Below are 18308 nucleotides of genomic sequence, written 5' to 3'. Positions count from 1 at the left end.
AAATTACAGAATTGACAAAAGCATGAAATTAAGGTGAAAGGATAGGTGACAGACTAGCTAGAGGGTTCTTCTCCACACATGACACATATGCAACCTAAATTGATTTTCAGTTGTTCTTTCAATAAATTGTGAATGACAATGTTCCAAGTTAATTAGGTCCGCTTAAATTAACTCTTAGATTTCCCTAGATTCATTGGATTGAATGGAATACGCATTACAACCAAATTATTCCTCATCAAAGTCCCTAACTATGGAATACGCATGATAGAGACATTCAACAAAGATCATTAAGTTCAACGGAAATCATAAACATTGACTAGGCATTCATAACTATGGAATACGCATGTTAATCCAGCCTAGAATTCACTTAACACGATTGTGGATAACAACCTTCACTACTTGTGAATATAAGTTCATAACGATTAGGTGAAATTCACTTATATTCTAGCATCAAATTCATGCATGTAAATTAAGTATGCATTCTTAATCGACATACAAAAATAAGTTATCAATCAAGCAGTTAAGCAAATTAAATCACAACTCAGAAATCACAACTGAAGGTAATCAATTCATATTACAAATATATTCATGGCTTTGAATTAACCTCTAGCCAAAATAAATTTAGTTACACATTATTCTCAAATTAAACCAAAAGTTAAACATGAGTTTGAGAAGATAAAACCAAGAAAAATGGAGTGAAGCCTCTTCTTTTCTCCTTCTGCTCCCGGCCGTGCCTGTCCCTTCTTTCTCTGCCTTCCGTCAGTCTCTCCTATCTCTCTGCCTTCTGCGCCTTCTGTGCTCCCTCTCTCCCGCACGTCTTCTCTACCTTGGTTCCCCCCTGATCTACCTCTCACGCTGCCAAAGGCAGCTTTTATTCTCCTCCCGTCACTCCTCTCTCTCTGCTGTCCTTTTTTTTTTTTGTCCCGCACTGACTTTCCTTTTTCATGCTTGCTGTTCTCCTGACCTCTGACCTTGCCTTGTTTTTCTATTTTATTATTTTCTTTTCAAACCACCCTCCACTCTCTCCACTCACTTCCTTTCTTTTTGCCTTACTTCCATCCCATTATTTTCTGTCTGCCGTGTCTCTCTTCTTCTACAAAACATGAATCATGATGATGTTTCAAACATCATCATGACTTATCATTATTATTTTTCTTTTTTTAATTTTATTTAAAAGCTGATCTACACAGACAGTTTTGACGAATTTATTACATAAAATTTCATTTGTTCTATTTTTATTTTCTTTGCATAACAAATCCTATAAACACAAAAATAACGTAAATAGCTAAAAAATATAAGGAACTAACTCAGAAAAGACGAGTAAATTCGAAGTAAAAATATATATAAATATGATCCGATCAGGCATGAACAAAAGAAGTGAAGATGACGAAAAACGAAGGAAAACATGTTTATAAACAACTAGTAAAGGCCGAAGGAGTTCAAGCAAAACAAAAGCTACAAGGAAAAACAAAGAAAATCCTAAAGGCTACCTAAAATACTACACTACAGCAGCTTGGACATCCCACGACTACTCGGTCGCCACACCTTCAAGAGCCGTAACGCTCTTAGCAGCGGCATCATCCGACGCTTCACCCCTGGCTGCCCCAGTCTGGGCACTAACTTCTCCAACTACTTCACCAATGGAAGCCTTAAAAGTAAAAGCAAGCAAGTCTTCCAGAGAAATAGAGAAGGTCTTAAAACCTCAAGCCCATCCTTCTCACCCTTCAATTGCTCATTCTTCTTAAGCAGACTAACACGGACGCGCTGCAGCTCATCCACTCTCTTCTTAGCATAAGTAGCGAAACGAAGCTTAGAAATTGCAAGCTTAAGATCTTGAATCTGAGGCGAATCAATCTCAGCAGCAAAGGGAGCAGGCTTTGGCGCCACTTTATCAGCAGAGTCCACCTTACCACTCTTCATAATAGCAAGTCTCTACAAAGGTGAACCGGACTTGGCTCCCAAAGAACGTCCTGGTACAGACTTCGGCACTGGGGGCATGATAAAACCTTTACGCTAAGTAATCTTATCCACAATTGTACTAGCCATTCTCAACATGGAATACGCCACATGCTCAGATCTAGTAGCCTTACATTTCTTCCCATTGGAAGAAGTCATGTCAATCACATACCTCTTGGTAGCAAGCGGACCCTCATGAGCAGCGAAAGAAGTCTTTGGTTTTTTCTCAGCCGGCATCTCTTGAGCAAGCAGAGAAGATCCATTTTCCCACCTTCACTTGCAACAGGATCCACAACAGTGATTGGACGAGCCAGTGCATCCGCTTTGATCTTATTCCCCTCATCTTTTGGGAACAGCCCACGTTTCTCCTGACGAAAAGAGTTAAAGTAGCCAACGTCATTCGTGGTACCTAGCAGGGAAGTTCAACCCAACATTCCAGCAGTTCATAAGGTTCGCAACCTCTTCATTTCTCTCAATCACTAGCCTAGCTCGAGTCATGTCCAAAAGCCTAAAAAGACATGAGCCATGTGACTTGCCTAACACTGCGCCCCAGTGCCATAATCTGAGGTCCCAGCCACACAAGCTGCCCTTGGTTCTAGCCAAGTCGAGCAGCTTAAAGCAGTGGTCCCTACCACAATACCTCATCAGCCCATGCCGAGTCGACTCCTGGCCCATGCCAGCCTACGTGCCGCACCACCCCGACGGCTGCCCCGCGGTAGCACTATCCACGAAGAAGACGAAGAAATCAACGAAAGACGGTCCTTTGCACGGGCAAGATGTAGAAGATTGCTAGAGGAGGGGGAACAAATATCCTCTAAGCTATCTCTCTCTTGTAGGGTAGAATAAATCGCTCTCCAAAGTTGATTTAATAACCCACTTAAGTTGGATTTAAATAGGCTTTGAGAGAAATTTATTTCCCTTTCCTAGAAGGATCTAATTTCCTATTAAAGAGAGAATCTACATCAAAATAGGAAGCAGTCCTAAGTTTCCTAAAGCAAGAAGATCTCTACACCTGCTGACCTTTTCTGCGAGCAGCCCAACAGGTGTGGGGGCATTTGTGGAGCCAAAAATATTCACAGGGCGACACGTGGATTTTTGGACAAAAATGACAAAAATACCCTTGCAGTACAACGAGGTTCCTACGCGCAAGCAGCGGGCAACCCATTTTCAACCAAGACAGAAGTGCCCAAAATAGGTAACAATTCAAAGTCCATCTCATCAAATCCTTTCTACAAGGTAATTCCCAAACACATTCCTTTTAAATTATGTTAATTGGCTAATTAATGGGTTTATTGCCTAATTAACCCATTAATTGTCAATTAAACCATCCATTATATCCAAATAACTACAAAATACATCCAATTCAACCCTAAAACACCACATGGTCGGCTATCCCCATTTCAAAACCTAATCCATCACTTTTTTCTACCTTTTTCACCATTTCTTCCTTTTTATTACCCAATAAATTCAAAAACCACCAAAACATTCATCTTATGTTTAATAGCCAAATAAATTGGCTAATTAAACCTAAATTAAACCTAAAAACCCTAGCCACCTCCTATCCCTATAAATATACTCCCATTCTCACCAAAAAGCTAATTCCAACACTTTGGCAAAAATCCCAAAATTCTCTAAACACTATTTCTCTCTAAATTCTAACTTTGGCATCGGAGGTTCTTCGGCCAAAGCCCCCCCCCAATTCATCGTGGGCGCGTGAGGCTCTTGGCCTTAACCTAAGGTGTTAATTGTTTTGTAGGTGCAAAATCGTCCAAGATCGAGGAGGAAGAAATTTGCATCCACAATGTATATTCTTGTTTTACCATGGATTAGACTAACAACATACGGACTAAAATTAATATGACAAAGGTGGACTTAAAGGAATAAGAAATAAAAACAATTCATATGACCAAGAAAAAGGGAAAACATAAAACGTGGAGGTCTCCAGATTTGATGAACAAATAAACAAAAAGGATAATACCTGCAGACCTAGAATGACTTTCACAATGTTGTGTGTTTTAAGTGATACATAACCTGGATCATAAAAATCAAAGTGTCATTAATCTTTCTGTTGTGAACTGTGCAGGACAACAATCTGGTCCCGGAACAAAGGGAGAAAACAGGACAGCTCGGACATCACAAATCCACCTCCCATACGAAGGTAAAACTAGTCCGGGTTGTGATGTGTCTTGATATGTAAAAATGATATTTATGTCCCAACATGGTTTCATTGTGTTGCTCTGTGCAGTAAAGGTGGATCACTGATAAATCCACGGGAAGTAAAGTGGATGGACAAACATCAGCTTCAATAGACAAAAACGACACAAGCTTCCAAGAGCCCAGATCGGTGAATCTGGGAGGTAAAATTCCATATCCTTGCAAGTTGAATTGTTGTAGATCTGGTAATAATTACTGTACTCAGTTCTGTGGTGTATGGATCTGTCATTTAACTGTGCTTCTCCTCCATGCATCGCAAAACTGAGCTGCAGAAAATTAACTGCTCAAAATTATGTCTCTGTGCTGGATCTGCAACAATCTCCCCCAAACTTGCATCTGTGAATGACTGTTTGTGTTGACTGCTTAAATTTCCAGCATAGTGTAGATGTGGTTGATGTAACGGTAGACTTGCTGCTGGGTGCAGGATTCCAGCTTAGGACGCGCTTTATTTTCCACGTTCGCAACCTGCAATTAACCAAGATGCGTATATTAAAAACGGAGCTAAAATCAACTGCGTGAATAAAGAAAAAAAAATTTGGATTTTTCACGTTTATTTTTATTTTTTATTTTTTTAATAAAACTTAGGTATGGAAATGCATCTAGAAAAAAAAAATCAAATGAAAAATAAAATAAGGAAAGAATTTAGAAAAATTGGGTTGCCTCCCAACAAGCGCTTTATTTTAAGTCTGTAGCTAGACGTTGCAGAACTCCGATGGCTAGATCACTGGTTCATTCAGAGTTGATGACTCACCTACACCATGTTTCTCTATGCATGGTTTTAGTTGATGTTTGGTAACCTTCAATGAGAAATTTGTGCCCTTAGCCTTAATGTCCACATTACCATTCTGAAAAACTTTAGTAACTAGAAAAGGGCCTTTCCATCAAGACTCTTGTTTCCCTGGAAATGACTTGAAATCTGAACTTAATAACCATACTTTTTTACCAGGCTGTATTTTCTTAAAATTTGGGCTGCTTGGCAAATTTTCATGTTTTTTCATAGTGTTAATTGGCTGGTCATCATGTAGCACCCTTTGCTGCTGTGGTTTAGGACTTGTACAATCACGAGTTAAATTCGGGGGCTTTATGGACGAATGATCAGTTGATGATCTGTTCATAAACTTGGCACTTGGTAAACCATCCAATGCATCAACACGCATGCATTCTTGCTTGTCACCTGAATGTACGCTTGCTTTAAACAACTTGAAAACAACAATTTGATCTTCAACCCGGAATGTTAATGTTCCGGCTTCAACGTCAATAAGAGTCCGGGTTGTTTCCAGAAATGGGCGTCCCAAAATAATAGGCGTTGTCAAATCCTTATCCATGTCCAACACCATAAAATCAGCCGGTAAATATAAATTGTCAACCTTCACAATAACATCTTCAATGACTCCTCTAGGGTAGGTAATTGAACGGTCAGCCAATTGAATAATACTGGAGGTTGGCTTCAGCTCACCTTCACCTAAACGTTTGAAAACAGAATAAGGCATTAAGTTTACACTAGCACCTAAATCAATTAAAGCACTACTAAAGTCACAATTTCCAATGGTGTAAGAGATAGTAAAACTCCCTGGATCTTTTTTCTTTGGAGGTAATTTATGCAATAAGACCGCACTGCACTGTTCTGTTAGAATCACTTTTTCGGAATCCACAAGCTTCTTTTTCTTTGTACAAACGTCCTTAAAAAACTTGGCATAAGATGGAATGTTCTTGATTGCATCAATTAATGGAAGATTAATTTGAACTTTAGCCAACGTTTTCATGAAATCTGTCAACTGTTGATCTTTAACTTTAGGCTTCAACCTTTCTGGATAAGGAATAGGAGGCTCATAAACACGTTCTGCAGTTTTTGTGGTAGCTTTTGCAGTATTTTCGGATTTGTCTTGGGACTGACCAGAATTTGCAGAATTTTAAGAATCTGCAAAAATTGCAGATTTAGTTTGGGGCTGTTCTGCTACCTGCGAATTTCCAACAGAATTTTCATGTCTGTTGTAACTTTTGCCAGACCGTAGAGTTCGTATAGCATTGCATTCTTCTTGTCCTCTTAGATTAGGTACTGTTTGACTAGGAAATGTACCCGGAGCTCTTTCTGAAACCTGCACAGCAATCTGCCCAATTTGTTTTTCCATATTTTTCATTGATGCATGCAGATTTTGGATTTCGTGAGTGGTAGTATTTGCTAATTTTTCAATTGCAACCTCCCAAGCTGCCTTAGGTGCAGCAGGTTGATGTACCTGCTGTTGAAATTGAGGCCTTGAGTGCAGATCTTTGTCCCACTTTAAATTAGGATGATCTCTCCAACCTGGGTTGTAGAAATTTGAATACGGGTCATATCTGGGACGTTGAAAATTATTAAATGAATTAACCTGCTCCGCTATAAACTTCGAATAAGCATCTTTATGTGGACAGTTCAAAAAATCATGATTTGTCAAGCTGCAAATGCTGCAGGCAGCTTGTAAAGGCTGCTGTACAGCAACCTGTGAATCTGAAATTCTTTGTAATAACATGTCAAATTTTGCATCAAATCTTTCAAGCTTTTTCTCCATTTTTTCAATTTGTGCCGACACGTATGGTGAACCATTTGACATCTCAAAAACGGATCTAGATTGTGGCTGCTCAGCTGCCCATTGTTGTGTATCTGCTGCCATTTTTTTCAAATAATAAACAAGCCTTTTGTGCATTTTTATCTTTGTACGAACCTCCGCATGAAGCGTTGACAAGAGTTTTTGTAGTCACATTTAACCATCTGAAATATATATGCAATTGATCAGTAGTGTTAATACCCGAATGTGGACATTTTCTAATCAACTCTTTGAACTGCTCCCACGCCTCATGAAACTCTTCATTTGGCTTTTGGGCAAATGATAAAATCTGAGTTCTCATGTCAAGAGTCTTCGAAGCTGGATAATACTTGTTTAAAAAATTTTCACTGAGTTGGGCCCAAGTTGTAATGCTTCCAGATGGGAGTGTGAGAAGCCATCTCCTTGCTTGATCTTTTAGAGTGTATGGAAATAAACGAAGCTTAATAGATTCGGCTGAAAATCCCCTCACCAAAATATTTTTGCACCCCATTAAAAATTCTGCAATGTGCATGTTAGGATCATCAGATGATAACCCATGAAACATAGGTAGAATATTCAACATGTGCTATTTTATTTCAAATGCAGACCTTTCCTCCACTGCCGGATTAGTAATGCAACTTGGTATATTTGTGGTATGGGCTGTCAATGAATCTCCGAGGGGCAGACCAGCTTCTGGAATTACAAATGCCATTTTTTCTTTGCTGTGCAGGTCTTCAGAATTTAAAGATTGTAGACAAGTTACCTACTGAGGAGGAACCCTCTGCAAAGTTCGCTCCCTGCGTTTCCTCCTTAAATTCAGCTCAAGTTCTGGATCAAATGGAATCAATTTCTGCACTGTTGAACGGGTGCTGACCATGCACAGATTTATGAAATCTGCACTGTTGTACTGTTGTAAACTGTAAAAATAAAATAAAAACGAAAATTAAAATTTTTTTTATATGTATAAACAGCAATAACTAATTGAAAATATGATTCGTAGGGATTATTTTAAATAATCCCCGGCAACGGCGCCATTTTCTTGATAGGATTTTCACTACTCATGTGAACGGGCTTAAATCTCCTATTTTACTTGCAAGAATCACAAGATTATTGTAGTATAAACGGATCTCGCAAGGTCGTCTCCACAGGGATTATTAAATAATTCGAAATTAATCAGATTCCATTTAATTATTGTAAAGTAGAAGTTCAGGTGATTGATTTTATAACCTAATTAAAATAAAAATGAAATTAAAGAATTAAAATAAACAATCTTCAATATTAGAGCTAGAGAAAAAAAAAACAGTTTTGGGAGAATCAAATTAAGAAAGCACTGGGTTCCACCATCACCTAGCAATCCTATGAATTTTTACCCATTACTTATGATCTATACATGTCACTTTGAAGGTTAGATTTTCCTAATTCATATTGTACTTGGAACCTCCAACATAGAACGTATATCTAACATGCAACCCGTCCGGACGTTCGGATCAAATCTGAACATGAAAGACTCATTATGCTTTATGAAAATCCTTTGAAAAACCATGCAATCCTTAAGACGTGATATTCATCCTAAGTGAAATTACAATTATTAATCATAAGAAGCCAGCGTCAATTTCAGGGAACCTTCCGACCAAAATTGCATCAAATTACTTTTCTAAAGATCCTAATGGTGATCAGGCATTAAGACAATTAGATAGTTTTTATCCTAGAGATTAACAATTCAAAGTATGCATGCAATCAATCATAAGCAATTAACTAAAAATCACATATTCATGCTGAGGCTCAAGGCTTCGCCCTAGCAAAAGAAATTAGTTCCGCATATTCATAATTGAAATCATAGAAAATATTATTAAGAAAATGATTGAAAACACCTTCAAGTAGAAAATCTCCAAAACCCTAGCCCTTCTCTCTGTCTCCAAAAATTGCATAAAATAGAGCGTCCTCAAATATGGTAGACGACCAAGCAATATATCTGCTAAGCCCCCACACAAACCCTAGGAAACTAAAATTAATTCCAATAAAATAGGAAACATAACCCTAATTTAAATGGTAAAATTCGTCTAAAATCTGAACAGCCACGTTTTGGACCCATAATCTGCTCCAAAACTGGCCCAATATAGCTGGATTTAATGTTTGGAATATTCTGAACACTTCTCCAGAAGGCCACGAACCCATCCGAGGTCATTTTGGGCTCCAAAAACGCAATTTAAGCCCAAAAACGTCATTTTCCAGCACTGCGCACTGCTTCTTTCTTTTATCGCCAGAAAATAACCGCTTGATGGAAAAATCCCAAATTTTGATAAGATTAAGCTAAGTGACTCATGAACGTCCTCCAACTAGAATCACTCCAAAATTCGTCCATTTGATCCTATTTTGCTCCAGAGGAAGTCGAAAGTCCTATATTGAAAATACAATTCAAAGTATCAAAATTCTTCCAATATATTAACCAAAATATACTAAGCTTAGGGTAAAATATATAATATAAAATCTACTCAACAGGCTCGCTCCTCAATACATGAATGATGGGCTAGAGTTGATGCTCGCGGCGAGGCGGTTGCTTAGCTGGCGGCGATGCTCTTCTAATGATGGTGAGGAAGTCTCTTTTATAAAATAAGGGCTTGCTCGTCAGTACATAAATGATGGGTTAGGAGTGATGCTCGCGGCGAGGCGGTTGCTCAGCTGGTGGTGTTGCTCTCTAATGAAGGTGAGGGAGTCCCTTTTTATAAAATAAGGGTTCGCTCCTCAATACATAAGTGATGGGTTAGGAGTGATGCTCGCGGCGAGGCGGTTGCTCAGCTGGTGGCGTTGCTCTCTAATGAAGGTGAGGGAGTCCCTTTTTATAAAATAAGGGTTCGCTCCTCAATACATAAGTGATGAACTAGGAGTTATGCTCGCGGCGAGGCGGTTGCTCAGCTGGCGGCGTTGCTCTCTAATGAAGGTGAGGAAGTCCCTTTTATAGAATAAGGGCTTGCTCCTCAATACATAAGTGATGGGCTAGGAGTGATGCTAGCGGCGAGGCGGTTGCTCAGCTGGCAGCGTTTCTCTCTAATGAAGGTGAGGGAGTCCCTTTTATAAAATAAGGGTTTGCTCCTCAGTACATGAATAATGAGTGCTTTCTAATGAAAGTGAGGGAGTCCCTTTTATAGAATAAGGGCTCGCTCCTTAATACATAAATAATGGGCTAAGTCCCTCAAGTATTTTTCATGAGGCCCAGTTGAGGCCCAATATATGGTACATAATGTAGTTCCCCAAGTCTTCGGAGGCAATATTTTTCTACCTTGCACTAAAGCTTTGTAGGTGAAGCTTTGCAAGTGAAACTTTAAAGCTGGAACTCTGTAAATGAAGTTTTCGAAGTTGATGCTTTTGTAAGTTAAGCTTTTGAAGCTAATTGACATGAGTGATGCTCATGAATGTTTATGTTGATTGACATGAGTGATGCTCATGGATGTTGACATGAGTGATGCTCATGAATGTTTATGTATGATTGGATGAGTGATGCTCATGAATGTTTATGTATGATTGACATGAGTAATGCTCAGATTTCTTTTGTAAAACTTTGATCTGATTTGTTTTCTGGGAATTGGGCTCCTTTTATACAGACTCCACCCCTTAAAATGCTAGCTAGCATATTTAACACTCCTTACTAATGAAAACTAAGTGATAAAACCTTCAATTAACTCTCTAAATCACCAATTAAGACAATCACAATTGAGACCTATTTTGGGTTCATAACAAAGTGAGTGCCCAAGGGTTCCGGCATAGGTGAAGAGACGTGCATCCCCCGATTTGTGTACCACCTTGATTACAAAATAAAGCTAATGTTGGAGCAATATTAGAAAATATGAAAATAACAATATAATTCCAATAATAATAATAATAAAGGAAATTAACAACATCTAGTATACAAGATTAATATAAACAACTAGAGATAGAGTTAGAAAACTGACAAACTTAGAGATTGAGGTTTGCATAAATGCAATGTCCTAAAGATAGAATTTCGCCCCTACTCTTGTGCTTGTAGTTCGATAGGCGTCCATCTCCCAGAATTCAACAATCTATAATCCGAAGTCAAAGCACTTCAATCTTCGGACTCTGGTGAACTTTATATATTTCGTACTCTCAAGACACGACTCAGAATTTGACACATGGATCATTTGAGAAACAAAGTAGGGAAACCCTATTTCTCAAGAGTAAAAATTAACTCTAATTTTCAATCTTTAATACCAATGGTTTCATGGGTTTATATATGAACGAAATTTTGTGAAAAACATGTTCATTTGAGCAACATCTATAACATGCAATTAACAAATTAAAGGCGGAATCATGCTTGCATGCACTCAAAACAAAACATTACCCATGAAATTCAAAGCCTAGTAGTTAGGTGAACCAAGACTCAACTCAAAAGAAAGTGAGTTGAGAAATTTATACCTTTGTAGATTCCTCTTTGCAAAAGCAAATGATAATCACCCAAGAGATAGGGCCTTTATTCCTTGCTTCTTAGATCCATGGATTTGGATGGAAGAATAGGTTTCTCCAAGTTCCCAAAATTGAGAACCTCTAAGTCTCCACACCAAGGTAAGATGTGAAGAAGAGATGAGTGAACTTGGAGGAGAAAGATTACTAGCTAATCCCTCCAAGGGTGGCCGGCCTCTTTAGAGAGAAAGGAGAGCTTTGTGTTCTCTCCAATTTCCTCAAAAAACCCTAAATGAATTTTGGCTATAAAGTCATATTTATACCTTTATTCATTGGAGTGGCAAACTTGTAATTAAAGCAAGTTCACTACCCTTCCTCTAAATGGCCGGCCTTAGGGTATTATTGGGCTATTTTGGCCTTTGTGAATCATTATTCATTAAGTTGTCATACAACTTAAGTCAATGGACTTGACGTTCAAAGCCCATTGGGCCTTAAGGTCCAATACTATCCCGAGGTCTTTAACGAACTTATTCGTTTGATTAATTAACATATTAATTAATCCTTGCCATAAATAATTAAACCATTTAATTATTCTTACTCATATCCGTTGTTTCTTCAATCTCTACCTTACACGGTGTACGATCCATTAGGTTCCTTTTAGCGAGGCAGTGGGCGATTAAAACTCTTTCAAATCGATTGTGAATTGAAACTTACTTTCAATTCTCCCTTTAGTGTTTATACACGTTTAGGGCTTCCACAAACCACGAGTGACACCTAGCAGCATATCATGGTTACCCAAGCTAATCAGAAGAGGTGGAGAACCTATTCAGTTTAGGATTACAATGAAATACGGTCTTTCTCTAATACAATACTCTTGACCACATTGTTTGGTTTGATAGTTTATTCATGTCTACTATCCAATGTGATTCATTTACTTATATGATTATCTTGAATGTGATTTGGAACGACTTCCTAAATCTCATTCATACTCTGGCCAGAGATTCTTAATCATATCATAGAGTATTCTCCCTTAAACAGTTTGAAGGTTAGAGATCCCTTGTTGCACATTCACTTGCCTCCATGGCTAAGTGGCTTAACCCCAACTATGCCGTGGACACCCGCGAATGGAGTGACTTTGACATAATCAAAGATCAAGGACCTAACCACAAGACAACTATGATGCCTCAGGTCAAAGGACTACTTTGCATTATCCCAACCATGAGATCTCATGTGACATGAGTATGAGAACTCTTCGTTGATCGTGTTCAGTGAACTCATTCCTTATTGAGCACCTACGTACTTGTCTTGGTGTCAGTCACACCAATGACTTGAGACCAGTCACTCTCACTAAGAGAAGACATAGCACATGCTGATCTTAACGGATTGTCTATTCCCCATTTTCTGTTTTCTCTCTCTGCCTTTCGCCGTTTGTGAAGCAGAAACCACATACAAAGCTCAAAAGCAGCAAAGGGTTAAAAACTGGCGTATTGTATCCGACGGGAAGATCCCTCTCATTCCCGCGTGCTGGCGTATTGTATCCGACGGGAACATCCCTTTGAAACCAAGGCAGAGCATTCCCGCGTAACGCCGCCTTCGGTTTGAGGTATGGAAGTCTCCAACTAGCTCAGATACTTCCGTTTTACACCATCAATCCAGTTTTTATTTTTCACTCTTTTAATTTTCTTTGTTCCTTGCTGCCTTCTTAATTCTCATTCTCCTATTGTATACAATGCAGTTGATCTTTTGTGTTATTTGATACTTTTATTAGTGGTTCTTGACAGCTTGCATGATGCTTATTGTTGAATGGTTTCTTATTCTCATGCGATTTTTTTCCTCTCTTCGTCCAGCATTCACCAATAAGCGAAAGTTTCTATGATTATATGTTGTTTTACTCTGTCAATTATGGGGTAAAAAGGACACACCTTTAACAATTTTGTGATTGAATTTATATTGCAGTGGGACAACCATATCACACGCCTGCCTTTCTCGGACCCGTCTACTTTTGAATTTGGAATTTGGGTTCGATCGGAAGATTGCTTCTTTCTTCCGGATTAATTTCGTGAATAAATGGTAAGTTTTCCTCTCACAATTCATATGTACATTAGAGTCAATATCATTCATTCTATATTCCTTATTTAATAATAACTTGATTTATGCAACCCTCAAGTTTATTTAGCCATGTCAAATGAACTTTTTCCTGCTTTAATGTAGGGGCAGTTCGATCCGCTGATGGGTCAGCATTAGCAAAGGTTGGTTCAATTGTAATATAAATTCTGTTTATGTGCAGTTTTTAAGTTACTTATATTCTGAACGTAAATTTTTTTCATTTAGTCTGCAATTTCTGTATTTTTCATTGGCTTAGGTATTGCATCGACTACTGTTAAACTGCTTCCCTGTGGAACTGCTTCTTAGTCTAGGGAGTTTTTGTGTGACAGGAGACGTATTCACTTTTAAGATTCCCAAAGGACTTCAACATATCAAGTATGGAGGGAAATGATAGAACCAATATGTCAGAGGTTCTTACCTTTTCTGCATTATTCCTCTAATGTAGAGATGATTTATTTTTTCTTTTTCAAAAATAAAATAAAATTCATTCTTTTTGGCAATTTCTCAATGTAGGTCGGCAATGAAGAAGTTCACTTCGGACAAACAAATGTTCACAATTCTCAACAGTCAAACCAAAGGTATCGTAGGAGCAATCAACAAAGGCAAAGACGACAATCTATGAATTCATCACAGCGGGCTCGAATTTCACTGCGACGACGTGCTAATTATCAAGCCCGATTGAACTCGGTAAATATAGTACAAAATCAAACGGAAGTAAACCAAGATGACATAGGACCAACATCAGCGGGTAACTATATTTTTTTTTGTCTCTATTAATTATATATATATTTGTAAATCCATATGTTGTATGAATATTTTTTGTACAAATTATTAAGACACATCCATTAAGATTGAACGATTAGTTATTTTACATTGTCATTGCCTTTCGTACTATCAATGGAAACATCCATTTAATAATTCTGTTATGTCTATAACAATTCCAACATTTGGATTGTATATATTTACCACAGTGACCAACGTTTTAACAAGTACTCCAAAAATAATAATAATAATAAGGAAAGGAATATGTCAGGAACGGTAAGTGATAAATTTTTTATGTAAACATGGAATAAAAGTTCAACTATAATAATCAAGGGAAAACATAATCATATTATTAGTTCTATAACAACACTAGACCCCCAATGGTTGATTCACGACATGGGGATAAAACAAAATAGTTCTATAAGTTAGAAACCATTCCTTTGTCCTCCTCCTCTCTTCCCGTGACACTATGTGCTAAATTGTCTGCTTTAAACTAATTTTATTTTACCACTATTATTGTATTTACTCTTTAATAAACTAAGTCTACGTAAACTTTTTTTTTATTTTTATTTTCCAATCAAACGAAGAAAAAAAACGTAATGTATACCACTGATTCAATTACAAAAACAAAAGGAAAAATAATAATAAACTAAGTCTACCGTAAACTTTTTTTTATTTTTATTTTCCAATCAAACGAAGAAAAAAAACGTAATGTATACCACTGATTCAATTACAAAAACAAAAGGAAAAATAATAGTAAACTAAGTCTACCGTAAACTTTTTTTTATTTTTATTTTCCAATCAAACGAAGAAAAAAAACGTAATGTATACCACTGATTCAATTACAAAAACAAAAGGAAAAAAAATAAGTATGTAGGTACTTAAATAATATTATATACTTACTAATATTTTTCGTGCATCATTACGTTTCTTGGTTTAGAGCAACAAGATGCATATGTTACTAATGAGAGACAAAGCCAACGAGAGCAATGGCGGGATCAACAACGTATGAGGCGGAATTCAATGAGTTCAAGGCAAAGGCACGATTACTTAGCACAACGACGATCCAATTATCGTGATCAACAAATTCAATGCTCAAACATAATGTTATTTGGTGGCAATACCGATCAAGTTCAACACCCTAACATAGTGCAATTCGATGAAGGCAGTAGCAATCATGTTGAACGACTCAACATAGTGCCGTTTGGAGAAGGCAGCAGCAATCAAGTTCCAAGAACAATGCGCTTAACTCATATAAGGCAAATTGCTCGATCGAATAGGGCACGCTTGCCTCAGGATGGACTTATTCAAAGTTTAACTAATAGTGGTAATCGCACAAACTACCATACTACAACTTTGAAAAAGATAAATATCAATATCATCATTATTGTAAACACCACTTATTACCTTACTTCTATTCCATTTCATTAATACAGAAAACACAACAAGGCAATCATTCCGTTCGAATACTCCAATGAATCATTCTTATCCACCCATCATCAATGAAGGTATCGGTTTTGGAATATTAATACCTACAATTTTAACTATGCTCTCTAAATCATAAAACATTTTTAATGTTTCCTTTTGAAGCAGATGATTTTAATCTCATTAATGAAAATGAGATCCAGCCTAACGAGGACGTACCACCTCGACAGCATACGATGGGAACAAGGCCAATTCATAATTGTGCTAGAAACTTCAATGAAAACATGGGAATCCCAAGATTTCACATGCCAAATCCAACCACATGTCCAGATTGTCATGCCCGTTTGTTCTCTCATGAAACATTTGAAATGTGTTGCTTACGTGGAAAGCTTGCTCTACCATTGACACCATCCCCTCCTGAAATGACTGAGCTTTTTTGCAACCAATCTGCCCAGGGAAGACATTTTAGGCAGAATATACGAGCTTACAACCACATTTTTGCCTTCACATCAATGGGAGTTCATGTTGACGAAAACCTAGCAACAGGAAGACGTGGTATTTACACATTTCGTGCTCAAGGTTCCATATACCATAAGATTGGAAGTCTCTTGCCTATTGGAGATAGTAGACCAAGATTCCTACAAATGTATATATATGACACTGCTCATGAAATAGACAATCGGATGAGAGAAAGTGAAGCACTAAACAGAGATGTGGTTGAAAAAATCCAACAAATCTTGAATCAATATAATCCATTTGTGCAAACATTTCACCACCTTGCACAACGTCAAGATTTGCAAAGTTGTAGATTGATTATCAAGGAGCAGCCCGCGAATCAACGACAATATTGTCTACCGTCTGCATCTCAGGTTGCTGCAATCATAGTAGGTGGTGAAGGATCAGAAAACATTAGAGGTCGAGATATTGTTGTGCAAACTACGGATGGTCAACTTAAGAGTATCAAAGATTGTGTCGGCTACTATGACCCTTTACAATATCCATTGTTGTTACCTTATGGAACGTACGGATGGGATGTGAATACTCAAAATAATACCAACAGAAAAGTGACATGTTGTGACTATTATTTGTATGTTCTTCAGGTAACCTAAGACCTTCATCTCTGTCAATAAATATTAATTTTTAAAACTTATATTGTGTTGAACAATGAATTTTATCATTTTAGATCCGTCAACATGATGAATCGCTTCTACTTCGTGGTGGCCGCCTATTGCAGCAATATGTAGTTGACAACTACGTAAAGATCGAATCACAAAAGCTTAGATGGATGCGTGATAATCAACACACAATTCGATCTGAATTTTATCGAGGACTACAAGACTCATTAATTGCAGGACAAAATAATGCAGGTATGAGGCTAATTAGTTTATAATAAAAAAAATATATTCTTCATGTTCATGTTTTGTCACATTAAATGAGACTTATTAATGGGTTGAAACAAAACAAACATATTTAGACTTATTAACGACTTTTAACAAAACAAATACAGGAAACATTGGTCGTCGTAGGACTATATTACCATCATCTTTTGTTGGTAGTCCCCGTGACATGTATCAAAGGTGTCAAGATGCAATGACTTTGGTGCAAAAATATGGAAGACCAGATATTTTCCTCACAATGACATGTAATCCAAATTGGGAAGAAATAAGTGATGAGCTACTACCTGGCCAAGCACCACAAGATCGACCAGATTTGCTTACAAGGGTTTTTCGTGCAAAATTCGAACAGTTGAAGAATGATGTTATAAAAAAAAGTGTTTTAGGCAGAGTTCTTGCGTATGTATATGTCATTGAGTTTCAAAAGCGCGGTCTCCCCCATGTTCACATGCTTCTCATGTTAGAAGAAAATGATAAGCTTAATAGTCCAGATGATTATGATCAAATGGTACGTGCTGAAATACCAATTCCAAATGAAGAGCCTGAATTGTATGGTGCCGTGTTAAGGCATATGATACATGGTCCATGTGGAATACACAATTCACGATCACCCTGTATGAAACGTGGTAGTTGTAAACGAAATTATCCTAAGCCATTTGCACCAACTACAGTTCAAGGAAATGATTCTTATCCAGTCTATCGTAGAAGAGACAATCATAATCCAGTCCCATTAGATCAAAATGCACGTATAATGGTGGATAATCGGTGGGTCATTCCGTATAACTCATGGTTACTCCTCAGATATGATTGTCATATTAATGTTGAGATTTGTTGCAGCATTAAGAGTGTTAAGTATCTGTACAAATATGTTTATAAAGGTCCTGACCGAGTAGCTTTTGAAGTCCATCCTGAACCTATTCAAGATGAAATAAAGCAGTTTGTTGATGCAAGATGGGTTTGTGCACCTGAAGCTTTATGGAGAATATTCAAATTTGTAACTAATCGACTTTATCCATCGGTGGAACGATTACAAATTCATCTCCCTGAAGGACAAACTGTTCATTTTTACCCTCACCAAAGAGTATCAGATATTTTGGCAGATGACACAAACTCGATGACTATGTTGACAGAGTTTTTTACCAAGAATACCACTTGCCCGGAAGCACGACGATACTTATACCGGGAGTTCCCTGAACGGTTCAGATGGAGTCAAAGAGATAAAGTCTGGAGTGAGAGGATGAATAACCATAAAGTTATTGGCCGAATATATGCAGTTTCGCCAAATGAGGGTGAAAAATTCTACTTACGCATCCTTCTTAATCATGTTAGAGGACCAACATCATTTGACGATTTAAGAACAGTCAATGACATTGTACAACCAACATTTAAAAAGGCAGTGGAACAACGAGGTTTGCTAGAAGATGATGATAGCATCACACAATGTCTTCGTGAGGCCTCTAACATTCGAATGCCACCA

The 18308-nt window shown here is 37.6% G+C and overlaps 1 protein-coding gene, 1 long non-coding RNA gene and 1 other non-coding gene across 4 annotated transcripts in view; 2 read left to right on the top strand and 1 right to left on the bottom strand.

Moving 5' to 3' along the window:
- LOC139190340 (uncharacterized) overlaps positions 1-18308 on the bottom strand; it is a 75542-nt gene that overhangs the window by 39894 nt on the left and 17340 nt on the right. The window lies entirely within an intron of this gene.
- LOC114820785 (small nucleolar RNA R71) lies at positions 6952-7056 on the top strand. Its single transcript, XR_003768263.1, has one exon. It is a non-coding gene; the product is annotated as a small nucleolar RNA R71 (small nucleolar RNA).
- LOC114820425 (uncharacterized) lies at positions 7364-16546 on the top strand. The gene is made up of 9 exons (XM_070810680.1): positions 7364-7373; positions 7462-7597; positions 9614-9669; positions 13356-13393; positions 13580-13660; positions 13764-13998; positions 14953-15339; positions 15449-15520; positions 15606-16546. Exons 1-9 carry the CDS (start codon positions 7364-7366, stop codon positions 16544-16546), a joined length of 1956 nt encoding a protein of 651 aa, XP_070666781.1.

Source organism: Malus domestica, chromosome 13, assembly GCF_042453785.1.
Source record: "Malus domestica chromosome 13, GDT2T_hap1".
NCBI lineage: Eukaryota > Viridiplantae > Streptophyta > Magnoliopsida > Rosales > Rosaceae > Malus > Malus domestica.
Note: the sequence above shows the minus strand (reverse complement) of the source record. Positions and strands in the feature narration are given on the sequence as shown.